Here is a 27,870-nt window from a genome sequence, read left to right as displayed (position 1 = left end):
CCTGAGAATGGATCATGTCACTGAGAACAATTGTCACAGTCCTTATGTTTTTGACTGCGAAGAAAAGCAAGCTGACTGCAAACACAGATTGATTACTGATATCCCGATTCCTGATGCAAATGACCCTGATGTTTTTGAGCCTGACTGTGATCTTCATAATCCTGTTGCTGTTACCTATCGAGATGTCTCTGCAGCTTATTATCGAATTCGCGATGGAATCATTCGGACACCCTGCAAGGTGCGTTCTTCTCCAATTTGCTGACATCGCAGAAATCACAACTTTCCAAAATATACAATATGAATATATTCTTGAAACTAGAGCTTCAGCAAGTTACGGGAAGGTGAGCGTTAAAGATATGCAAAATGAATCGCTTTTAGTTTCAAAGAACGAGGAGCACGCAATTTCTTACTTCAACTGACTCCGGTAAGTTCATCATTTCATGAAATGAGCACAAAACTAGGTGAAACAGAAAGTTTTGAAAGGGGCTGGCAGGTTTGATTTTTAATTCACACTGAAATTTCGGGCAGTTACAGTCATTTATCCTGATAGTTCGGCTCATCACGTCACATTCCACGTTTATAAACCGCTACTAGTATTAGCTAAATTCAGCATGTTGAGTACTGCCGACATTTCGGCTAACTGGGATCACCAATTTATTTCTGCACAATTCCTGAGAAAAATGCGAAGGTCCTACGAAAGATCTAGTTTATCCACCATTTTCTCAAGCCACCACGAATTATGTCAGCCACCCAAGTCCACAGCTAGTATGCACTACACAAAAGTACAAGGCCGTTCTGTTTTTGGAACTCGATGTGTGCTGTTTGGTCTAGAGAGTAAAACGTTGTAGTTTACATGACATAACACGGTAACATTAGCAGGTTGGATACTAGTCTTACCACCTTTCAAAAACCAGAAGGTTGGCCTCGAGATTACCAAAAGTGACACTTTATTTTCAACCCCAAATAGACTATCGGCTGTTGGGAAATCAGTAGTTTCAGCCTGAGGTAAACATACTTAATCAAAAATAGATTGGGAATCAGATGGATTGATTTTATTTTAGAAAAGCGCATCTACATCTATTGCTTCATCTCTGTGTCCACTTAACAACAGTGTAGCAAAAGTGTGTGTCTATTTAAGGCTCTGTAGTAGTCCCTCACGACACAGGACGAAACATGATCAATCTCAGAGTAGTTATTTGGATACACCCAGTGATTTGGATCCATTCTTTTGTACAGCGCACCGTTCTTTGTCTTCTTCTGGCGTGGACGTGACATTGGGGCGTTTGCATTTGATCTGCTGCATTTTAATACTCTAAGGGCGAATGACTGATAAAGTTGTTTTATTCGTAAGTTTCCTCAAGGATCAGAACAACTTACCATTTTCTAGTGGGCCCTACGTAATATTCCCAGTACGCCTATACTTATCATAATACGCACAAGTTATTTTGGACACATTCGTATTTATTTTGTGGTTAGGGTATACCTGAATGGCAGTATCTCTAACCAATTTGCCGGGGTCTTCCGGGCCTTGTGATGCCCTTGCCCGTTGTCGCCACAAGCTTGCATTTTGTTGGCAATACCTGAACTCCTTTTCAGAGCAACAGAAGATTTATGCACTAGTGTCGTGTTTTGTTGTGAATGAAGAATGACTTGACTGATGTGTTTTTTATGACTCAGGTGGGTGTCATTGCTTAGACTGAACCAAGTATGACTAAAATGGTACATTCCGTCCAGATTAAGCAACGGACGTAAGTGGTTATTCCACAGTGTAAAGACATTCCATTGCTATGTGCTCACGGCACCACAACTCACCGTCATCTTCCGAGTGGTCCTCCTCATTGAAGTCAGCTACGTTAACCTCATCATCAACATCAAAAACATTACTATCACCATCATCACCTCCCTTATCATTGCCGTCATCTTCCTGATTATCTTCCTCATCACTGTTGGCAGCAGCATCACTGTGGAAACAGCACTGCATGACTACTGTACAACTTTGCTAATTTTCAAATCGATTATCTTATGATAGAGATCAAAAGGAGGATGAGAAATAGGGTTTTTGTTACTCAACCACAATCTCTCAGCCATCTGTACCGTCAGGCGTTCACTCGGAAAACATAGATAGAAATTGACAGCGCAAACACTGGTTACATCGGCCAGTGGCCATGTGTCACAGCTTCTTCAAGAAAGAGTTCCGTGCACATTGGTCTAAAAGATAGGTGGCATCGAAAGCACCAAGACCTGTCCAAAACTTCCGTCATGCTGCGTACTCACCTTCCCTTGGTTTGTGTCCTACACGTTTGCCACTTACGTATGGTTCCGTTTTGAGGGACGATAAGTGGGCATGCGTAGCAAGTGATCGAGCCATTCCACCTTGTAGTGGTGTGTGAATTCCAGAGGTGGAGTGTTTTGTGCCTCATCGAATTCCAATTTCTCGATAACTCTGTTGCGAATTCTCTGGCGGTAACATGTTCCAGACATTGCTATGAGAAGTTGGAGATCAAAGACCTAACGCAGTTTCCCTCCATGAAGACTAAGTTTCGCATGTGCCTCCGCATTTTCGAGGGTGGAAGAAATGCTGCGCGCATATTTGAGATTGATAAGAATCTCACATTATTTATTGTTTCAGGGTTCCTATAGCGTCGGATCTATTATTACGCCAAGTACAAAGAGGAGAAGAGTGCACACTAACGCCAGAAGTCAATATTTCTAGGAGCTCCTTACACTCCCCTAAACACCCACAAGTCTGTGCATACAAAAAACACGAGGCTTAAATTCATAAGTGTTTTCAGATGAATAGACCCGTCAGACTGTGGTTATGCCGAGTTTTGCACCGTTCACTGTTTTGCGACCCGTATAAATGAATTAGGCGATGGCTGGGTCAATGTGATGTGTAGGAATTCAGCGGAGGTAATGTGATAACAGCACCCTTGAATACGCAAAGGTACTTGAACCTTCCTCATTGTGGATACTTTACGATTAAACATGTTTGGTTAATTTTCTGCCAAACAACAGTCATTATATAGTTGAAAGTACGGGTGAAAGGAAGGCCTTAGCTCTGAAGGTCCTATGGGAGAAACACTAACTGAACAGTTAAATACTATTGGACAGGGGAGCAAAATTCTCACATGCATCTTGTTCACAAAACTGAATATCTACCTTCTCCCTGAACGCGTCTCCCTGAACTTTCCTGGGTATTCGTTGACTGAGACTCAAATGCAAGCACATGATACAGAGCGACACAACAGATTCCGTAACAGATCGCACTTTCCAAGAGATGCGAAGAGGATTTACGAGAGAACATACTAATCGCATGCCTCATCAGTAGTATCTACCGTTGCACGGGTGGCTGACACTTTCACGGACACTTTTCGGATTTTCTTCAATTTCGCGTGGAGTATAATATCCTGCAACTTTGTTGTATTTACCGTCCAGCGTCCATTTCGTTTGGCATAAGGCACAGAGCGTTGGGCAATCACCATTCTGTCGAAATCATTCTAGCCAACGTGACCAGATGGAAAACCTGGAGGAGGAAAATGCAACCAGGATGCACAAGATTCCTAATTTGCAACACACTAGTTGTCAACACCACTTGTCTACATAGTTTGTTTGTATATTGAAATATTAACTTGATGGTTTTTCGTGTTACTATGTGATTAATAGCCCTCCATAACTATCCATACGGCCTGTGAAATTATATCTTCAAGAGACCATGACGTCACCTGTTCGATTACCTGTGGTTTCAAAATCCCCGAAATTGAAGTGAATAATTCCAGACTCGGCTGGTTACTGCATGCATCTAAATTAGTGTAAATAAGTGAACCAACAGTAGTGATATTAACTTACGTGCTATTAGTATACGAAGCGCTATTATGAGCAAAAGAGTTTTCGGTGACATCATATAATCAGTAGCTTTATTATGAATGAAAAGCACGTGTTAATCTGTATTGAACACTCGGGATCACGTTTTACGGTCATGTCTTTCATCTTGTCCAACGTGACTGACGTTCACCAATGTGCAGTACTTCCGAGAGTAACTGGTCAATGGATCATGAAAATTCATCAAATTTCAGCACGTGGAGGCAGGAATAAGGTAAAATATTGCTTTTTGAAGGCATCGGAAGCAGGACGGGAAGGACGACAACCAACCTAAATGTATTGAAAGCGGTGGACAGTGTCATGTTAATCGATTAACATACGGTTCGAAAAGGACGAAGCAGAATCAGCAGTATTTATTTGAAGAAGACTAGGAAGTCGGATACAACCACAAGTTCTTTACATCATACTCAAAGCCTTAAGGTGAGAAGAGACAAAAAAGAGTCAGTGAGTGGTGATATAAAGCTGGTTTGCTGCAAGCATATGAGGAAACTGACACAGGCAGCACTGTAGCGGCCTTCCTCGGCGATAAGGAAGGCACGTTTGGGGTTTTACAAAGAGAGTCCAGCTGCACCTGTCCTTATAAATACGAACAGAAGCGTACAATTTTTCTGATGTGTCCACGTGAGGATTCTGAGTTACCTCGATATCGCCAGGAATTTGCCCATAAACGATACTCTTCTTGACAGAAAAGATCAAGGGAATGTTGCGATCGACATTTTCGGCTGTTCAACGCTTGATTTTTTTTCAGTGCTGATTAATTTTGGAAGCATGACGACAGGTCTCATAGGTTGGGTGTTACATGACACTGATTCTGGGTTCCTTGTCGGTTGGATGGTGAGCAGTACATCTTCCTTTTGCACTATTTCAATGCAACTGGGATGTGACTAGCTGTAGAGTTGTACCACGCGATGCAACTCCTATAGGGATACTTTGATACCAACTGACCCTTTTGTGCAGTTAGCAAGTTTTTTCAGTTTCGTTGCATACTTTTCCTGTGAACGAATGATCTTATCCAACACATCCCTTTTCTGTTTGATCGGGATATCCCAAGGGTTTTCTGTGCATGTTTCATGCATTCTTAACACGACGCACTAACAGACATGACAGAGAACGGTACATCTCCAAGTCAGACAATCTAGAAAGAAAGTGAACGCAGAACGCCATTAACATCGATTAGTCGCCACTGCCTCCAACCAAGCACATGGGGGTAGATGGATCATATCCTGGAAGACGGATGACACCAACAGCACCGAAACTATTAGTGACCTCACACTTTTACCAGGTCTTCCGTCTCACAGTTTGCACCATTTTTAAAAAGGCGCGGATAACAGCAATCGTTTCAGCAGACGATGTTTCGGTATTCGTAGCACATGGCCGATCCACCGCAGTTGACGCTGTTGGATGTTCCCCGCGACTGAAGTACCCACCGCACAAACACCCGTTTTATCGGTACATCCTTACGAATTCCTATGTCTCATGCTACATCAGCAACGCTGAGGCACCGGTGGTTTAAAAATTCAAGACATTTCATATAATCTCTCCGCAGAGGCCATGTCTAGCAACCGTATAACAACAGTCTTAAGTGTATATCGATTTACCCCTCGTTTCGAACACATGGGAATGGTTTCCACTTTGAATAGAATCTTCCTGATATTGTGATAGGGTTCAAGGAGAAGTACATCAATTGAGTAAGAAAACTTGGTGAGTAAATGTTTAGTTTAGCGGTCCAGATGGCCTAGCTTGCTACTGGTAAAACTGGAGGAATTAATGTAGTTTTCAGTTGCGGAGTATATTACAATAGCTCTGTGGTGGGCATGGGGGAAATTTTAGGAAGAAGAAATACACTTAGCCGTGCTAGACAAAAATAGATGTCAGACTCATACTCCGTAGCACTGAAGAACTTCTTCGTTTCAGTCGTTTTTGGCGTTTCTGATGATAGCGTTTCCAAGCACACGGTCTATTCCTCAAAAGTAGTTGCACTATCCCGGAGTTTACCAGATTTGCCAACCATCAGTACGTACAGTTCGCCATAAACCTTCCGAAATTCCGGAAAAGGGGTGCATACAAAGCTATGGAAGGCAATAAGTACGGAGTTATAGTAAGAAGTGAATGAAGGCGTTTTACAAGATTGGATAAAACCTACCCCAGTACGGGATGTCGGGCTAGTAAAAAATAGATATTTCTAATTTCTTCTGAAGTGGTAATTTCCTAAATTATCGTTTATTCCTTAAGAGCATGGTCGCAGACATGAGAAGAGAATGAAAGCAATGAACGCAAAGGGGTTACGGGGGAATATGAGACGAAAGAGAGAAACGTCTCATTCTTAGTCATGCCATCAACAGTTCCAGTCAGATAAGATGAATCCAAAAGCGTGTAAGAGTTTTTGGTATGGAGGCACGTGTATAAAGACTAACAACCGAAGAAAGAACAAATTATACTGAATGCTCTTCAAGGCGTGGTGAGTGCTAGCACAGTCAATGCTCGCGCATCAGGCCCAAATTATCTGTCATAATGGGTCTTGTGTGAGACTAAATGGCAAAAATGTACACTGAACTCCATGTGTCACGCTTTGCTCGTACTACTGCTCCTCATCTGTACAGCGTTCTGTATGACATTTATACGAAATTGCTCATCTGCCTGCAAATTTTTCGTTGGATCTGGTTTTCGATGGACCCTTCAAATTTGAAAGCATCGACTTGAGAGGTGGTGAGTGACATAACAATGACGCGTGGTCTAAGGGAGATTGCTGCACAGAGTTCGAACAATGTCCATGTAACGCTTGTGTCAGAGAGAAAAGAAAAAACGACATAACTTTTAATTTTTGGTAAGTATTCTGAGTATCTGCTACAAACTTGTCCTTTTCAGGAACAGGCCAAGCGTGGAGTGATTGCATCAAGTGCAGGCAACCATGGACAGGCTTTAGCCTATCATGGAAAAAATCTGAACATCCCTGTTACAATCGTGATGCCGGTTTTCGCGCCCCTGATGAAAGTAGAAAACTGTCTCTCGCACGGAGCTAACGTTGTTTTGAAGGGAACCGATATGAGTCAGGTGAGTTTTCCATGATATCGATTTGCATTGGTTGCACCATTATCAAAGACCATTACGTTCTAGTCTCTTAGATATCCTAGAACTTTTCCGACACTGTGAGTCATGGTTCTCTTCTTTTCGTATAGTTGACTCAGCATCTCATAAGAACATTGTTATCGTTTTTAGACAAAACGCTGCCGACGTTTAATACTGCTAATTTTTCAAACAAGGGTATCTGCGGTCACACTCTGATTATCTAGTTATACTTCTGTTTATTTTAGACGAAATTCCACAACGAGAAGGTCCTGAAAGTAACAGTTCCGGAATGGTCAAATCAAATAAAAAAGTCTTCCAAAGTAAATAAACAGAAGTTCAGTATGATTGTCCCAGCATTCACTCACGGCCACACAAAGCACTTCAAAAACTTTGATTCCCAGCTACTGATCAATGACCCCATGTATCGGGTTTAGTTTTACCAAGAAAAAGGTTTAATAATATATGTCACGGCATGTTTCTTATTTTGATATAGTTGTTTCTCCAATTTTTATAGGCGAAACCATACGCCCTGAAGGTGGCGAAAGTAAACGACATCCGCTACGTTAATGGGTAAGCGCAGATTCTTTCACCGTTCTCTAGTATGGCTGTCTCAAGCAAATGGTATCATCGGTCACAATACACTTTTTCACATAGAAATCCACTGAACTGCAATTCAAACACTCTTATAAATTTATAGCTGAAATAACTCAAGATGTGACACAGTCTCAACTGCCCGTGAAAGCAATAGTCCTTGCAAAGTTATCACCAGGTTTGATAGAGTGGTCCAACGAAACCGCTGAAGTATACGTTTTCATTTAAGATTCCCGAAATGCTCTATAAATCCGATGTGATATAGCGAAAGTACCCCGTACCGCTCGATTTTGAACTGCTCACTTGGGAAAAGTTGATGGGGATTTGGTTGAGCCTAATGCTGAACTAAGCCGAGGGGTCTTAAGTGCGACCTTGACATGTGTGATGGCATTATCAACATCGAGGGCGTTAGAGAAGCGACACGCACCTTAATCTTTCAGTCCTGCAGCCACTAATTGAATATCATTGAGTATTCAATCCTGAGTGTTATTATGATGTGAAAACAGCAGTCCACCGTGAGATGTATCACACTTAGTGTTGTGCTGGTCACACGGCACAATAACGAGTTGTTTCGTTTGGTGATGAAATCATCCCGTTCCGCTGGATTTCTGGGGGATTTCCAGCAGCCCAACTTCAGTTGTGAAATATCTTGTCCTCTGGAACTTTGGATCCCATTCATGGCTCATCTTGGCCCAGAACTTGATTTGAAAGCCATCAAGATTTTCTATACTTTCAGTTCTTGTGCTGTGTGTGACACTTCATTTGGGACAAAAGGGGACATTCATTCGAACTGGCGGGGGTCAGTCGGAGATAGCTGAATTAACATTACACTGAGCACTTGCTTGTCTGGTTTTTGTATTCAGTTGGTAGTAAATGCAGCAAACACCACAGAATAAGTGTCACATCCCTGGTGTTTCAACTAAAACGTATCAGATGGTTTGGATTTCAAACAGTTGGTACGAGTGTGAACAACTGATGAACAAATTGATAAATCCGATCATCCCATCCAGGTTAATCAGCAGACTTGTGGTTACTCCTGGTTCCAGTTTTCTGTCAGTATCTTCTTAGCTTTATCAGTCATATATTTGTGCTTGATTTTCTTGGCACAATCTGCCAAGAAGCCCGTGGAAAAGACTCGCTCTGCCAATTGGCCAATTTGCACCTGGAAATATTTGCTTTTTGGAAACAGTTTTCACTCTCTGTGTTTAAACATGTTTTATCACAGCAGCTGTGACATCGACACGAAAGCAGCGGATTTCGGTTAGTTAGTGGGAGCCGTACGGTTGAAGGTTGAGGTGGTAGCATAATTGTGTAGCGGTCGTTTTTAAGATTTGTTGAGTTGTACGCCCTCCTGAAGCATTGTAAAAATTGAAATTTCGTTGTGAGATGCCATTTTTATTCCCCGGTTATCAAGAAATTCCCAGTGTTCTAGGTTTTGAGTTAGAAAAAGTCATGTCCAAAAGCGAAGAGGCCATGTAGCTTATTTGGCAGGTGAATGTGGTTCATTTACTATTAACGGCAAAAGTTCCTGCACATACGCTTTGAACACATGTGGGACGTGATGTCTAACGTTGAAGAGTAGCACAAAATGACATTTAATTTTGGCACCTTGATGACACTCTAAGTGGTTATGAAATCTGGAACATAATATTTCTATTACACTTTTATTTTCTGACAGTCCTTAGTAAAAGGTGGCTCTTGCAAAACGAACCCTCTCTCAAGGGCCACTGTCTCTGTATCCTCGAAAATGAACTGAAGCGAACTAAAATTGTTTTTTGGGGGGAATTAATTGAATCATTTGATATGATATTAATTGACCGAAGGTACTGGACAGATGTTGCCTCGTGTTTCATTTGGAACGACGTTTAGGATATCGTTTCCCCTGATGCGACACCAGTTACGATGTCTACGCATAAATTAAGATTGATGGCGATTCGGGGAGTAGAGTCTTCCGATGGAACTTTAAATAGACGAAACCGGTTAGTTGTTAAAAGATTTCCGTCACTGTCGTCAGTAACGTTATGTCGGAAGGCCTAGTTTTATTTTGCTTCCAAATAAGAGTGCCTTAGTTGGGAGCCTGAAAGTTAAAATGCATTATCTGCTTTATGCCAAAACAGCACTTTCTTCTCTTCGATTTACTCGACTATGCCACACAGTGAGAACAGTTGAATTTAAGTTGTTTTTAGACGTAATACACTACTCATGAAGTTGCTGAAAACTCTTCGATAGCCCACGACCGGTTTTACATTTATTGGGGCTCATCAGGTAGGCGCAGTCCCCTGCTTGAACCAAACTTGCACAGAATTAGCGAACTGCCCTCATCTGCATACAAATTTTTTTGTTCTTCCAACATCATCTGTTTTTCTTGGTCATGCCAGGTGCTCTTTTACATAAACCTAAGGAAGCTTCCTGACCGGTTTTAAGGTCCCGGAGACCTGCCTATCACTCTCCTTCTAGGCGTATTGAATAAGTATAATCATGTTCTGAGTGTACTGTTTGGGTCATAGGTTCAAATCCTAAGCGGAATTAAAATAACCGTTCAAAGCCTGTATCCAAAGACAAAATTTTGTAATGCATTGAAACAAACGATCATTTTAGCTTTTGGATAAGCCGGTCTTGAGGCATGTTTCCGTTTAAGGTCTGAGGTACCAAATGATTCACTTTAATGTCTAACAGGTGTCCCTAAGGCTAATGAAACTGTTCGGCTGACTCCATTGCACAAGATGTATGTCGAGCAGAAACCACTTTTGGACGCATTTTTCTGAATTTCCCCGACACCCTCATACTTGAGACACGGGAATTTGGTGTGCTGGTTCGTATAGAACGCAATCCGAGTTTGAACGTGAATTTATTCAAATCAGTATATCCTTCACAAGGTCCCTAGGAGGTGCGAAATGCTATTGAAAACACTTCGAACAGATGACTGAGGCGGCCAAACTGTGGTCGGATAAAGCGGTTGTTTGATACGGTTATGCGAATCACAATCTTTACCCGCGCTGCACTCGAGCTTTGTTGTTTGAACTTACATGATGTAATAACAATTGCTGTTCAAAATATCACCATCTAAACAGATGAGCTCACTTATACGTGGTCAGTTGTCGGCTTCTATTTCTGTCGCATTTCTTGTGCAGTGAGTCAGAACGCCTGCCAATTCCGCAAAACTGAACGTACATAAGTTTTGAAGGGGCACAAAGAAGTTTTGTATTCCAGCTACAGCTGGTGCTTTCTATAGAATCTCATTAGTACCATCCACTTGGGATTCATACTTAGGGACTCAGCCCTCCTCAGGTCACCTTATAAAAGGGACTTTGATCAATCGCCTAGGTAGCTTCTCTAAAGGGATTCGCTGGCATCCAGTACGGATTTACTTCTCAAAAATAGCTGGACCATTGGACAGCAAATCATAGTTCTGGTAACACATCTGATTTGAGCAAGGCAGAATTTGTTATTGAAGGACGGTCTGTGAAGGACAGCAGGAAAACTCACAGAAGCCTTCTAGCTGCCATATTCCGGCCTGAGCATTATAGCACTAGAACAAGCGGTAGCACCGTTACAAACTATGAGATACTAGTGTCGTTCCTTAAAAGTTCAGTACAGTAACACACTTCCCGTGCACAATATCATAGTCACACCTATCGAAATCTGTCCAGGATAAACAATTTCGACTGTCTTGGATGAACGGCCTATACAGGTGCAGTAGAGGTATAATTTCGTCTTGAGAATCAGAGCAAACTGACCTCAACATTTTCGTTGACGCTGAGCGAGTAGTGAAGCATGAGAGCACTGCTGGTCCGCAAGACTGATTTGGCTGATAAGATTCGTTCACAGTTTGAACAGCCCTGTAAACCTACTGGTCAGGAGTCGATTTCGGGTGTGCCGTTTATCTGAGATTACTGAGACGTGTTTGGTCCTGAAATGCGTCACTTCCTCTGGGTTTATGTCTTCCGTCTCAGATTTCTCCAAAAGCAGTTAGCGCCAAATCAATTTGAAAGTGAGTTATAGTCCGAACTTACACAAGGTTCGATACTGAAGTGCAAAATAAGCCTGATGAAAATTTGGAGCCAATGAGAAGTCGTTTGGAGTTTTTACGGTCCTTATAAGAACTTTTCCTCAACTAACCCAAAACCTGTCCTTATATCGTAGTTTCGGTTTTCATCAGCGTCTTAAACTATTCTTCAGCTAAATTATTTGGAACCCAATGCCGTGCAATCCACTTGGCTCAACCAACGACCTGGTTGTGGGTAGGATGATTTCGACTCCAAATACTATGCCATTTCTGCGTTTCAGGAGTTCGATACTCGACAGGAACAGGCTGGTAGAAAGCAAGCGTTTCTAGAAATATTCGTCTTCAAGCCAAAAATGAAGAGGTTGCGGATAGATTCTGCATTCCAGCTTTAGAATGCGCCAATAAAGCACAGTCGTCAGCACAGGGACCTTCAAGTTATGTAACTTACATATGGCTGGGAAGTGATTTAAGTGAACAGCTGACCGTCTAGATGATAGTAAACAGTTCCACCATTTACATAATTTTAAAAAGCATACGCACACATTGCAGCCAGATACGTATCGAATAACTTTGGGTGTCTAAAATCACACTTGTTCCCGCCGGTGTCGGCGTTGAATCCTGCAGATGTGGTTCTACCGGCTCAACCATTGGCCTTCAGCAAACAGTCAGAAGAATGGAAAAGATCAGTAACCAGTCCTCTAAAGAGCAATCCACAGTGCATCTGTGTTCATGAGATCAAAAGCCCTCGAACTTAGTACTTGCATTTATCCGCGACATTTCCACTGTATCTGTTTCACTGAAAATATCGAATGCAAGTTTTAGTGCCTACTCCGAAATCCACACTTTTTCTCTGAAACCACTGCATCCAGAGTGTCCACATTCAGTCGATCCAACAAATTGCGAGTCAAGATTTTGTCGGCAATGCAGAGGCGGATGGTTCAATGGTGCTATGCCTTCTATCGGATATTTTGCTTTCAAATTAGAGAAGCAGTGCGGCCTCCTTGTAGTCCTCAGCTTCTCAAATTGAACGGATTGGATAATGAAAGTTATGTGGTTCTTGTCCTTTAAGCTTCAATACCTTACTCATTACTCCACTATTCTCAGATGACTTCCTGTTTCTGCATATGGGAGAATGCTATCAGTAGGTAATTCAGAGTTGGAAGAAAGTGGGGGTAGTTTTTCCCTCACTTTGCGATAGATCACTCAGCTGGTCCGTTTCTACTTCCAGTCGGGAGTTGAGCAGTGTGAAACAAGTGTTTCACTCAGCAAGTATACCTTCAGGTTATGTGGAAATTTACCGATCCAGATGTTTTGAAGTAGTTGTATAAATAGTGTTTTGAGTCCATAAACGTTTTTTACTGCTAAAAAATTATGAAGATGTCGACCTATGTACTACTGAGCCATTTTGTTACGTTTATCTATTCTTCATCTAAATGGAAGCTTCCGTCCGTTCTTTTCTTGCCATTTGCAATTCTTCTTGAGAGGATTAGTTAGATGGGTTATCGAGCAATCCAGTTACAGCTGCATTCTGCTCAATCCAGGACGAATACACTATCATTTTCATCACACCGATGTTCTCGCGCTGATTTCTTCATTCCGTTAACTCCAGGGCAGCTCCACATTTGTTTTCATCACAGTCTTCTGTTCGTTCACATCTCTGTAGAATTGATTCGGGCGGTCTCTGACACTTTCTTCTAAAATTTCGTCAAATTGGCCGAGTCTTCAGTTGTCCGATATCCAGGTCCGTAAAGTTTTCAATCGTTGCTGGTACCTAAGCTTGATTATTGTTTTATTCACTGTTATGCATCATTTTGGAGGGGAGAATGTATCTGAAGTCTCTTTATTGGACGGTCACCTAGTCAACAAAATGGTCATCTTTACTTACATTGTGAGCCTATGTAGGTATTAACCTACTGTCTAAGATTAAAACGCGCTAGTAGTGGACAATTTTAGAACTACATACAGCCAAACCCATTCTCTATTTTTTCAGTGATCCATCTCCAAAGGCACCCGAGATCTTTGGAGTTTGTAAACGTCAACCAATGCGAGCATTGATATTTCTTATCAGGAAGGGGTAATTGTATCCTTTTATTCTGTGGCAACATTTTCTTGAAGAAATGTGGATCGTTTGCCAGAATATTCCGAGGGACAGATTAGATCTCAGTCGTATTTTAGTCGTATTTTAGTACGAATTGGGCTGCACGAATGTCAGTAAAGCGAGTGGTGGCTGGTTGTCGGGACTTGTATTAGTGTCTTAAAGCACAGCGTAGGGTAAATATTTGATCATAGCAACCTTTTGTGGAACAAGAGCTTCCGTTATTCAGTCTTATGAGACTCCTGGCATCGCAATACTAATACGGAACTGGTATGCTAGGACGCTACCACGATAGTTTCACACAACGGTCTCCAAACATTTTTGCACAAAAGAAACAGCGTAGTAGGGACCTGATCCCCTAAAATCACTTTGGCACCATAGTTCAGCAGGGCAATTTGTGAGTAGATACAATAAATACCGATTTGGGGGCTTTGCAATAGCTGACTATAGTTAGTATTGATTGAGCGGATTCTAACAGCTTGGTGTAGTACTCGCTGTTTCTCAGAAACAAACACTGCTGGAGCCCAAAAAAAAACGCCTTGGGAGTTGAATTCGAATAGTAACCACACCCAGATTGATGCACTATGGTTCACTGACGATTCTTACGAGCGAATTTCTGGATACGGAAACTCTAACTCCAAGTGGCTACTGACTGTCCTTTAGGACCTTTGTCACAAAGAAGGTGTATTTAATTCAGTTTCAAGCAGTTTTCCTTGCTCCTGTCCTGTCTTACTCAAAGCTACAATGTGGATACCATTGCTTCTGAGTTCACCTATTTATGTAGTCAAACGATTTGCGACAGAGTTCACAAATGGGAAATTTAATAAGATTGAGTTGAGGCGCACACCTGTTCTTCACTAAAATGTAGGCTCCCGGTGAGTCGAACACAGTTCATTCGCACATAACCGATGGAATCGGACATCCACAGTTTCCAAAATTACAGACCACTAGCTATGATGCTGACGTAAAACAACTAATTGTGGACGATACCAAGCAAATGAGTTTTCATTCACTACGTTTACAAACATTGTAATAGTGCACAAATCGATAGTTTTCGATCAATATTTGCCTTCGTTCTGCATGACGTTATGCCGAACGCTTGAAGTATCCTGGACATCAATCACCTAACTCGTGAAGACTTTTCAAATACCTTATATGGAGCCAACGTCTTCCTTTTGTTTATCATTTTTCTCATCTCTGAAAAACTACCATTTTACTATAACGAGATGGGGTGCAAAAAACCAAAGAGTTTATTTTAATGTGGATAGTAAATCGCCGCCTGTCTGGCTTTATTGCTGTTATTTCATGTTTCGTATTACCGTAGAAATTTCGGCCATAGCTTAAATGTATAAGTATTTTCGTGGTCAGGTGTTTGCAGTAGCTTGTTTGATGAACAAAAGTTGGTGATAATTTGATAGTTTGTCAAACTATTGATAGACCGGATGCATATGTTAAGTGCATGTGGTTAATTCCGGGTTGGTTGACTGTGAGATGTTCACGCAGCTGTCGGAAGTCTTTGGTTGAATGTTTATAACTGTAATTACATCATCTGTTCGTGCTTGTGTTCATTGTGCTGTGGAAAAATGCTGTTTCGATCGACATTGAAAAATATGCGCGTCATCATTTCATATCATTTCTTCAATCTATGGTATTCATCAGTGTTTCGAATTCTCATTGACTTGTCAGAAGGAACGCGACCTGCTATTTCTTGAACCGGAATGCATGGAACCATTTTTCTTCGTGTAATTTCGAAAATAGGTGTCAATCAGCCATTCGAATTGTTCAAAGTTGCATTCAGTCTTTCGGACGTGTTCTGATCAGCGCTGTTTTATGCTGCTTGCGCAACCTCGATACCTGAGTTTATATATATTCTCTTAAAAAGCTGTTTACCCACTTATTTAGACAGTTCTGTAGGAACTCAGTTTCGATGTAATTTATAATTTCATTGGATGGGTCAAGTGTCTGTTGCAGGTGAGTTGGAAGAATAGGTCTGAGGAATAGGTACCATTACTTCCGACTGATTTCAATCACAATATAGTGGGTACCAAACCTGCTCAAACCCAACGGACGTTGCCCTTTGTAATACATCGTGTACAAACCATTCTTTCTTCAGAACATCTTTGTTCTAGTTTCCAGTGGACTGAAAAAGATTATTTCCTCTTATGTGTCGTCAGAGTGAGTGCATCTCACGAGGGCAAGCAACTGGACACATGAACCTATAGTAGCTGTCTCATCAACTAGGGAAGCAAGTAGCATAGGAATTCATAGTTCACACAGGACTTGATCTTTCACGCTGGTAGTCTCACTGTCCTTAACATAGGAAGTTTTTATAAGGCGTCTATGTTAGCGTGAGGATTTTTCCTTTAGCATCCCTTATTGTGAATTCCTATGTCGCGTGTAATACCGCTGCTTTTTGACGCTGCATGAAGTCTTTGACACTTAAGAAGAGCTTAGTGAACTGGGAAGTATACCAGGCCATTTACAGAACTGTTGTGTCTATATATGACGTTTGCGTCTTGGCAGTTTCCATAAACTCAGTACTGAGAACGGCATTATGGAAAACGCACCTTGAATTTCCAGTGTCATTATTTATTAAGTTATTATAGCCGAATACGACATATCCCAAATATCTATCTGCACAAATGCGGGATCCTGAAAAATAATACAACAGTTTTGGGGAAAACTGTAATCTGGTTTCAGAAACCCCATTTCATGTGTCTATATGTGTGTGAATCATCATCTCCGTAGCCAAGGTGTCTGAAAAATCACAAAAGGACACGTGTAAACAACACAGGAGCCGCATGGGGTCCACTAAATTCTGGCATCCTGATTTATTGCTCAAATTGTTAGTAGCTGCGGAAGTCGAATTTTCTAGCATTTTACTCATCATTACTGGTCGCATGAGGGAAGCCTATTGGGTCCTTCATTATTCGGTTCAAATGATCCATCCAAGATACAAAAATATTCCATGGACCTGTGTATGTTGATGTTTTTCTTTTGGAAATGACGTCTATCCGTAAACCAAATGTGAAACTGGCGTTTAGCGTAAACCAAACTTTATGTATGGTGCAAAGTCAAGTAGAGAAAAAAGAAACTACTACCAACACAGTGGAAGCAGATCCAATGGCTCTCTCACGTCAGACTGGTAAAAAGTTTGAGTATTAAAACAAAAAGTTAATAGTTTAGCTCTGCGTCACTTCAGTGCATTGATGTTTTGCAACTCAACTAGATCAACAGGTCAGAACTATGGCCAGGTTCCCCACGTCTAGACATGAGCAACTGAGAACCAGGGTTGGATTCGAATAACGAGAGTTCCGGTTTGAAGTTTTGCGCAATAAATTTTGCTACTCCAAAATTTCCGCCACACTGACGGTCACGCAAAACACAAAAACAAAGTCGAAAAATTGGTGAATGAGAGTGGAGGCAGGCTAAGCACACTAAGTCGTTAAGGCTCTCATTAGAGAACAGCTGAATTCGACTCGTTGGCGTGTTAGTGCCCAGCTGAGTCGTTTTCTTTCGGTGTAAACAACGCCAAACTTGACCACCGAAGGTGGCCTGCAACTCACAGGAACCCCCAATACCAACTCTATAACACTTAAGAGACCCTTTTGTCTTCCCTGGGTGCAGCTGCAGGTCTAAACCCCAAACTTGGACAAGAATAGTTAAAAACCATGAGTAATTCTTGGGATAGAACTTATTTCGACATGATTTCTGACGTTATCTCAAGCTACTAACTGCTGACAAGCAGACTGAAGACCCAATGATATTTCTAGGCCTTGAATTATTCCGCAGAAATATGCGTTATAATAGCCTTTGTTGGAAGCCTATTTGAAGGTCATGCCAAATGATGAGCATCGATAGAAAACGAGCTCCACCAGAACAGCAGCTGTCGGGTGTTAGTTTGATTGAGGAGGTTCTCTCATCTAGAAGAATCCGTAGGCCTACTCACATCCACAAGTAGCTTGGGTAGACATGATAGGGAGTTAATTAATTCTTTCGACATTTATCATACTGTTGGATACAGTACTCTTTTACAAAGTCTTTGATAGTCCTTTGATAGTCTTGGATCCGGCAAATCTTATATCGCTTTGGCGGTTGCGTTTCGTCTGGATGGGATACGAACAGTATAGTACTGTCTTCTAGTTCAATAATCTCACCACAAGATGCCCCATTTACACCTCCCGTCACATATTATTCTCCTACCGATCTCAATAAAACGGGATTCTCCGAAATGCCTTTTCAACATCATTTCATAAGTTATAGTTTCTTACCCATTTGTAACAGTAGAAATTTCCTCCTTAAAGCCAATCTAACCTGGAAGGTCAAGATATGGTGTCATCCAGTTTATTCATTTCCAATCTTGGCGCATTATGTCAGTTGTTCAGGTACGATCAGATCCAATACTGAATAGACCATTCAGTCATCTTCAATGTTCGAATACATAAATGACGTCAGTTCATGAACACACTTTATCTTTTCTGTCATTGTGATCTGTTCTGCCACACCCACAGTTTGCGTCCTGCTGTTGTCTATTGCATCCGAATATGTCTGAAACTGCGTCAGATGTGATGGTACCTGCTTACTTCCGTAATAGTTGAACTCCGAAGTTGTGAGTTTCTGATATTTTTGTGCGTGGTCCGACTTACCACAACTATCTTTTTGGCCCTCAACTTGTCAGCATGCGCCCTGCATAAGGAATACTGGCTCCAGTCAGATATGTCACCTTTAGATGAAATGCCGTTTGTTTAACGTAAACATCTCCATTGTTGAATTTCAGCTACGATCATCCACAAGTTTTGGCTGGTCAAGGCAGCGTTGCGTTGGAAATAATGGAGCAAGTCCCCACTGTGGATGCTATTCTCGTACCGGTTGGTGGTGGTGGACTGTTGGCTGGAATTGCTGTGGCAGTCAAAGGGATCAATCCTAAAGTGCAAGTCATTGTGCGTCCCACAGTTAACTGTCTTAGCCTTTCATTTCTTGCAAGTTTGCTAGCTTAGCCTTACTTGTCCATGTGACGATATGGCTCAGTGGTTCAGAGAGTGAATTTGCTGACTGAAAGGTTCGTGTTTCGAACCCGACCTCCTTCTTTCGACTTTTCTTAAGCAACCTGGCGTTATCCCAGCCCTTGGGCTTCCTTCTAGAGGCACGACAGTTAGGCACAGTTGACCGATTTTTTCCGTGTGAGGCGGCTGATCTAGGAAATGGCTAAGCACCCCTCAGTTAAAGTGGGCTCTCACAAACCAATCAAACCAACATAACCAGTGTTACCTGTACGTAGTTGTATATTCCAACTACAACAAGCAATCCACCTAGAATAAACTCCATTCACCCAAATGGATTCAAAAAAGACACCTCTTGATGGAAAGACCATTTGGAGTTTGCCACATTTCAAACACGCAGATAAATTTACTTGGATTGAAAACTACATTTTTTCTGATTTACTGTATCTGAAAGCAGTATGTTTTGACAATGCTTACTGCCTTTACGTTTACCTCTTTATAGGGCGTGGAATCGGATCAATGTGCGGGTTTTGGAAGGTCCATACAAGCAGGAGAAGTTACCTACACTCCCTGTGCACCAACCATTGCAGATGGTAACTATAATCTACTTTCGGAATATTTTGGATGATGGCATACGGTGTCTCGGGTTTTAAATTAGACTGTCTACTTTCGAGGAGTCAGTGAGCACGTGACCACGTAAGTATAGTGATGGGATAGGTGGCGCGATTTCCCCTCCAACTGAGAAGCGATCACAATACTGATCTGCAGCGATGGTGATTCTTAACCCAACCCACGGTTTTACCATAACAGGTCCCATTCCTTCTGTTACATACTGGATTGGACTCAATTTTGAACCAAAGAAGTAAAGGATTTTGGACCATTCCAACGGCAGCCAGGTCGGCAACCATAGTCATGAATTACTCAAGTAAAAATGAATTTGATAAGCTAGGTGAATATTCAATTTCACTCCGGCCCTCCTTTTAGGGAGACGTTGGCAGACTTTGTTCCCCCGGCTATTATAATCATAGTAGGAGTTTTGAAAGCCAGAATGAACTTCAAGGCTTTTGGATGAACTTTTTGGCTTGATCAATGTGTTTATATATTAGCACTTCTTTAACATTCCCTTTGGGGGGCCAAAGCAGTCTTCGGATCGATGGAATTTGGTACCTTAGAAGTGCAAAAGGCTTAACGTAATTAAACTTGCAACGCCTTAATACAAAATAGGTGTTTTCAGATGCAGTATATTCTTCAATTTAAAAGTTTTTTAGACGTTCCGAGTCTTTGTAGCGTGCGCTTAATACGGGCCCTTTACGACCAGGTATGTTACTTTAGCTTGCATTCCGACAAAAGAGAAATATTCTCCATCTCATGACCTGTTGGTCGCCTTACGCTCGTTTGGCCCTGTTTTCGGTCTCTTTTACGACACGGTTGCCAGCTGATGCTAAACAGACAGGAAACTATGAGTAACGGATAAGCTGGTTGGATCAGTTAATAGAACGAGTTCACATCAGTTTTAACCTAAGTTTGTTCATACGACGGTAATTGTTATCGTATAGCACTCGCAGTTTGCTCTTTTATCTCTTGGCACCTGTACGAAAAAATGCGATTTCTCATCCTTGCGAAGGTCACTATCCCTTCATCTGTGATACGGGGCCTAAGGATTATCTGTTTCCTTATTTTCGGAGAACGAAATCTGGTTTAAAATTAGTTTATGGGTTTATAATCCATTGGAAGACGTGTAGCAGTAATCTGACAAAAACTTCTGGCCAGAGACTCCGTGGGTATCGCAGGTTATCCAGATCATACAGTTTGATGACTAGTTTACGTGAAGCTTTTTCAAATCACACCCTAACTTCTTGAGTGTGAACAAAGTGACTTAAGTTCATGACTGCTGCAGCTCGTTCCGAAGAGCTTGTAAATAGGCAAAAAATGGAACTCTTAGTCTCCAGTTTTCACGCTGAGGGTTCGTGTGAATTTGCAGACATCAATTATCGACTGGACATAGATTACGTGGGGGTAGTAGCAATGTTGTCCACGAAAACTGACTCAGTTTGCCCTTCTATTAGACATATTGTACCGGTTCGCTGATAAAAGTCGAATGTCAAAATATCTTACAAAGAGAATAAGAGGTGGGATTATTTTTGTATTTTGACCTACCAACAATGAGCTATAGACGATTAAACATGCAAATGGTATCAAATGTTGCACATGGATGTCCACGGTGTGGTTGCTGGTGTCAAAGGGTTATCCGTTAGTCAGTCGATAAACAGGTCGGAGTGTAATTAGGTTGACCGTGTGATGTCGCCTAATGATCAGGCTCCACCATCCGCTGTGGTTATTCATGCCGCGACTAGTCACTAAGTTGGTCGGCAATTCTGTGAGCCAAAAACCTTGCACTGAGCTGCAATGGTTCCAACTTCTACAGTTTCGTTCGCTGAGGGTATGAAAACCAAGCAGCGACCGTAACTCGTCAAGTGGCAAGAGCATCTAGGGGATTGTGATCTGTTTCTGAGCTTCTAATGCAATCACTTTGACTGGGGGATCTTCGTTTAACCTTCTCTGATTTTGTTGGAGATGCCAAAACAGAAGACCGCAAAGCTGTGTTGACGATCTTTCTGATTCCGTTTTGTCTATCTCGATTGTCTAATTGACTAGTAAAATGCAGGACAGTTTTGCGTCAAACTGAGTCACAAGCCTTACCATCATCGTGTGACAAAATCGGTATTTCATCTAGGTAGCCCCCATTCGTACCTCACGCTTGTGCTGGTCTCCACAGTGAAGTAACAGGAACAGATACTGCTTGACGTATCCGAAAACATGTGATGAAATGTCAAAACAGGCTTCACAGAAGCCTGTGTTTGCCATACGAACCCGATGTTGGTCGGACGACCGCCCTACGTGGATGATCGTGGACTTTCCTTCGTCACTGCGGACCGATATTTTTCTGTCGAATTATCAGTTGCACGTGTAAAATACCTGCTGAAGTTCTTCTGATGCATTTGGTTTAATTCGGAGCTCCCCAAGAAATTGTTGTTTTGAATATTGGTTGGGAAAATCTAATAGTTTATACCAGCATCACAAACCATTCAGTATGGCGTAAACTGCTTGCCCTAAAAGCTACTAATTAAATGATTCGGCGCGCTTCTTTGGCGCGAATTCCAGTCAAGTATCTTTTGGCTGACTCAAGCAAACCAAATTGGTCATAGGCTAAGTTGGTAATTGCTAGGTTCGGCATATGAGTCACAACTCGTTTGGAGTCTAAGCGCTAGTAACTAGCCAGAATTGTTGTTATTTTTCCACGATCTTTCAGGAGGACCCAATAATTATCAAGACTTGGAGCTTCTACGAGTAGTAAGTATACAGCGGACCTGGTCTGTCCTAGGAACCCAACCCAGGGACGACCAAGTTTACTTTGACACCTGACATACATTCTTAGCGACAGCATGGGCGGAATATTGCCATAAGGCGCACATTTCTTCTGCCTCTTTGTAACAGAAATGTTGAATGAGTCATCTAGCCAGCTCAGCGGCTCTTTTGTGGCACTTCGGCACTATAGTGAAACGCTGCGTAGGATACAGTCGAGATGTTTGTATGTATCGATTTATGTTGCAGTTGGAAGTGCAAAACCGCGATCCTTAGCAGGGAATGGAAAATTTCGGGAGTCCAAAACTGCTGTCTCGCTTGCTTGCGTTGACAGCGTACTTTCTGCACAAAGCCTATTAACAGCTGTGTTTATGCGTCAGGGATTCTTACGCTGTTGTTGCCAATTCGCATTCATGGGTCTCAGGTTTTGGCTGTAGTTACCACAATAAGAGACAGCCGAGCAAAGTTAAGCGTACCATGAGATGTTGGTTTTGCTTAACTAGTGGGTGCGGATCATTTCTAGTCAATTTATTGACATAGGCCTGTTAAGTCCATATAACAGGTTATTTGATGGAGACCGTTCTAATCATGCAGTCAGAGGAGGTTTCCGTTGGAAAACTACGGAACCGAGCTGACATCTTAAATGCTGCAAACCCCTGACTTATGGTCTGGATTATGATCAGTCCAAAAAGTCAAACTGGATAAACTGACTCAAACAGTTCCACATCACCCCCTTTGCAGGCTTGGCTGTCCCCTTGGTAGGCGTCAACTCTCTGCATACCTGCCTGGGTCTGGTGGACAAGATGATCACAGTGGAAGAGTCACACATTCACAGAGCGATTATACGATTACTCGAGGTGGAAAAATGCGTTGCCGAAGGTGCGGGGGCCACAGCACTTGCAGCGATTTTGGCGGGTTATCTTCCAGAGCTGGAGGGTAAAACGTAAGTCTCCGTACGTGCCCTCTTATAATTTCAAATGGTTCTTTTGTGCAGTTCCGTACATCACCCTCCATGGGATTTAATAGTTCGTGACCTGGATTTTGAGTAACGTCTGTCATCACCGGTAGCATTGTGGACGAAGCAAAGCCACACTTATGGGATGACATTGTTGTTACTCCCACGGTGTTCTGTGGACCTAGCTCACTGGGTGAGCACATGTACATGGCTTTATCTCCTGTCAAACAACGAAAATATAGAGTATTCTCCACCGTACCACTTGATGAAATTGTATTGGATTTGACCAATTTGACATTCTGTACGCCAGTGCTTGCGTCTACTCACACAGCGCTTGACTGTGCACATCTTTGTGCCCCTAGGTCTCTTTTACTACAAAGGTCATCTGAGCTTGCTGTATCCCATACAAATTCTACTTTCAGTCAAAAGAAACTTTTCCTGTGTGTATCGTTGCATGCTCAGGGCTGAAGTCATTGAGCACAATTCCATTGGTAGCTTCACTTGGCGTTAAGCTTGGCATCATCAAATTCTAAGGAGTTTAGAATTCAGTTCAAATTGTACGTATTTCTTCATAGTGCAAGTGTGTTCTTTTGGAATTTCCATGACTTCGTTTTATTCGTGTATCTCCATACGAATGAGATGCAATATCTGGTTCTTAACAGCATGCAGTTTAGGTCATGCTTTACCGGAGAGTTACATCCAGACTGACTGGTATTAGACAGAGCCTGGTCCGAAGGACATTTATATACCCGTTAGTTTTGCATTATTATAGAAAGTAGACTGACAGTGTTCTGTTTTTCTTTCCAGTGTGGTCCCCATAATATCGGGAGGCAATATCGACACAACCGTACTTGGTCGTGTGATTGATCGGGGCTTAACATTGGAAGGTCGCTTATGCCGTTTCCTTGTGGTCGTATCAGATAGACCCGGAGGAATTGCCGAAATGTGTTGCATGCTACGTGATCTTGGAGTCAGGTAATTTTCCTGTCTCACTTCACCATCGCGTCCCTCGTTTTACTCAAGGAGGGGCACTTGTGTATCATTAACCGCATTAAGTACTTTGCTTTCCAAAAGTCTGAATTTTTTGGAAAGATGTAGGGTCTTTTGTCAAGTAAACCACTGTAGCACCCAAAATTGACTTCGGTCGGGTACTTGGAACTTTAACTGATTAAACTGGACCGTTATGTGTGAATGTTTCAGGATGCAGTGTATTTACTATGCACCTCCTACTGTGAGATCTTAGATGACGCATTTGTAGAATATTCGAAGATAAGGCCCCCTTCACATGCAAAGCTCCTAAGTTCGATTCATTGGCTTGATCAGTTCTCACTGGTAGTATCCGCTGCATCTCTCTTACCTCCATCATCTCTTCTCTGTTACTCAGTAAGACTACAGGGCAACCGATCAGTCACTTTTGCCGAGGGAATCTACGAGCAAAAGTCACTGCACTGAGGTGTTTCCAGCGGAGTCTTGAGAGACTTAGTCTATTTCTTCACGAAGGCAACTAATGATTGAAAGCTTGTTTCGTGGATCTCTGTTGTATTCAAATCCAAACGCACTCAAATCCACAAACAAAACAACGGAGAATAGTAGGTTGACATTATCTACAATCGTTCCACTGCTTTAAACCCATTATTCCAAAGCTTCACTGATCTGCTTGTTACTCCGACGGAGAGTGTGGGCTGTCAAATTGGTGGGACGTGCGGAGTTACACATTCATGGATAGTGGACAGGAAGGCGATTGTCGTGATAATTAGGGTACCAAATAAATATCCGAACAAGAACAGCCGACATGTAAGAGAATGCCTGGTGCCCGATAGATTTATTACTACATACGTAACCACAATCTTGATTATTTACCTACTGTGCGGCCACACCTCTTACGGATGTAAGAAAGGTAGAAGGCCTCTTGTGGCTTTTCGACATCGAGCCGCTTGTTTACAGCAAACAACACGTTGAATTCCAAGCACATGACCGGACAATTATAAAGCCAGCCAGATAGGTAGCTATTCTAGATAGCTGTTCTCCGGTAGTCCGATTATCTAACTGAACCAACAATTGGTCATATCAAATACCACACCCAAATCATTCTGACCTCATTTTCACGGTTCATTTCCGCCAGTAACGAAAACAACCGTCTCCATGCTATAGAATGTTGCACATGTCATGACGTGTTTCCGGAGAGACATTTGTGAAACCCATAAACAATCTGGATTGCAGAACATTCACTCGATTTGAAAGCCAGACAATCGTTGAAAACGTTCAACATTTCAAACTACACTGTAGGTAGACTCTCAAAACTGGGCATTATATGAGGACTTGCGGACAGATATCACAGAGACGTCGTACCTCGGAGAGTGTAGAAGCAGACATTGGGAAGACCGTGCGAAATGTAACGCCAGGCCCGTCAATTCAATGCACTCTGAAAATTGGCGACAGTTTTTACGTATCACCCATGGGGTCTACCTAAAAGTATGCTTCATTTGTGGCCCGTTAGCGAACGGCTAAGATGATGAAATCCATGCGCTTTTTGGAACTCCAAATTTGGTCGCATTTTTGTAAAGGGTTTATTTCACAAACAACTGTGCACCTGATAGAATGCAATGAAAAATCTGGAGTATGTTGTAAAATTGCGCTGCCGTTTTCCATTTATGAGTTATTTCCTGAAATGGCCATTATTAAGTTTAAGTAACTTCCGGTTGTCGGTGGAAATTTATTTTCGTCAACTGGTGCTTTGGACGCCACTTGAATAGTAACGCATATCTATTTTGTTGTCAGTTTCTCCTATTTGCTTATTGGCTTGCTTATTCCTGAGGAACTCACGAAACCCCTGCAATATACCTCTTCATGTTTTCAACAGCATCAAAGACATATTCCACGAACGAGCCTGGCTAAAATCCAGTATATTTAATGTACAGTTGAGAGTTGTGTGTGAAACGCGTGATATCAACCATGCTGCTCAACTGGAGCGAGCCCTTCGAAAAAAATACGCCGAAGTACTTTGGGGATCAGCGGCCATTTAGTGAATACCGTGCAGTAAATACGGTACGAAATGCCATCTACGCAAATTTCCAGACGGCTGCCAAACAAAACCGTTGATTCCGTTTTCTTTTCTATTGCAAAAGCGCTCGTGATTAGCGCAACTAATTTTCACACAAGTGCCTCGATTTCGTCGCTTCCCTTTCTCATCGAGAAGAACAACAAATGCATCAAGCACCAACTTATTTCTGTATACTATGTGCTTTCATGACCTCAATTTATAAAATTACTATTTTGTAATGGCGCCACCGAACGCTTTTGTAAATGAGAAGTATTTTTTTACCCACAAAACATCACAATCTACTACCACTGCTTCCTAGTTTAAAATGAAAACTAATTCAGAACACGGAAAATTTTGATTTCTATGGCAGTCTCCCTAAAGCCATAAAACTTTGGGCTCCAGGCTTCACTCTTGAAGGTCATTGGGTTTGAAAGGCACCTAGGAATTCCTGCTACCTGGCCGAAGGCGTTTTTCGGTTGCTGTTTTTCAGTATCAGTGAGCAAGTACCCATTATCACCCCAATTCAATGATTGACTGAGTTCCTTTGTGAAGTGAGAGAATTTTTAAATTCTACACATTTACAGTGAAGTCTCTGTTGATCGAATAGTGAGGGCAAGAACAGTGACCACCAACATTGTACGAAAGACGCTTTCTGGGTGTATATCACTGTGAAGTGACGAGATTTGTGCCACGGCTTTTTGAATAGACACCAACAACGGGTCACTCTACTGAAGCCTTAAGCGGTGTAGTTGTGACAAGCGTCTCACCACACAGACAATTCGGGGTAAAAAAAAACGTAAAATTATTTACTGGATCTGCGCACATAGCAATCATGTATGCTGGATCAGTGGAAAAACTGGGTAAAGATGAGACTACTAGCATACTAATGATAACATCAGGTTTTGTTATTGTTCAAGGCATTTGCAATACATTTTACAGGCCTGGATGGCCAATGACGCTTTCTTCCAACAGGATTCGTTTGACATGATTTTTGAGTGGTTGCAAACTCCCGTACGTCCACTAGTGTGTTTGTATACCAAAGTTCAGTAAGACGGAAACGCAAGGTTAGCAGCCACAACGTCGAAGGAATAAAGTTCAAAGTTGATTAATACGGATCAGAACACCGTAAACGACAGGACATTAGATGGGCCTGTCGCCAACATAAATTATTATTCTAAGTGTGATGGACCAACAAATTATTTCATCGGTGTTCGATGACCTCTGGTCGATCAGTAACGGAACGGTTGTAAGCTAATTGTCGACCTAGACAAACAGATCAAGAAAGATCTCACCAGAGTTGCTATTATTATTCCCATTGTGGTGGCCTGTGGACTGATGCGTATGGCACGTTCGCACTAAGAGTGAGCACGATATGTAAAAAGTCCGTTTTTCAACTAAACTAAAATTTTTGGTGAATTGTTAGGATAAGGGAAATGCGAATCCGGTTTTGATTACTTTCGGCACTGGAAGAAACGTTGAATTTCACAGAGTTGAGACGCTATTCAACAAAAGTCTATTCAAAACATTTTGTAGACTTGAAAAAAACACCTCTCTTATAGTCCAATCATCCGAGCTAGAAAGTATACGTTATTCAACAATGCTAGGTATCCCATAGGCGAAATGCTTCCATATAACATAAAATAAGAAAAGAGTATACCAATCTTCAATTAACGGACAGACGTATTCAAATTCTACAGGTATGATAGTGAGTTCGGTTTAGGAGAAGCCTGAACAACCAGTGTACTGTTTAGGAAAATCGAAGCAGTTTAATATCACTACCTTATTTCATTCTCAATTCAGTGTGACAGAAAAACATAGAATAAAGTAGATGCAAGGAGTGGCGGAAATCTATATATATATATATAATGGACGTTT

General features: G+C 41.9%; 1 protein-coding gene across 1 annotated transcript; it reads left to right on the top strand.

The window, feature by feature from the left end:
- Nucleotides 1-26,309, top strand: T265_13535 (hypothetical protein; the record flags this gene model as incomplete). Its single annotated transcript, XM_009169333.1, has 10 exons — nt 1-238; nt 271-341; nt 379-424; nt 6,745-6,930; nt 7,460-7,515; nt 18,415-18,577; nt 19,140-19,230; nt 22,742-22,943; nt 23,763-23,930; nt 25,816-26,309. The coding sequence occupies 10 exons, from the start codon at nt 8-10 to the stop codon at nt 25,976-25,978; spliced, it is 1,377 nt and encodes a 458-aa protein (XP_009167597.1).
- Between the last annotated feature and the right edge of the window lie 1,561 nt (nt 26,310-27,870).

The sequence above is a fragment of the Opisthorchis viverrini genome (assembly GCF_000715545.1).
Source record: "Opisthorchis viverrini unplaced genomic scaffold opera_v5_75, whole genome shotgun sequence".
NCBI classification, from domain to species: Eukaryota; Metazoa; Platyhelminthes; class Trematoda; order Opisthorchiida; family Opisthorchiidae; genus Opisthorchis; species Opisthorchis viverrini.
The sequence above is the reverse complement of the archived record's forward strand: the minus strand, read 5'-3'. Positions and strand labels throughout refer to the sequence as shown.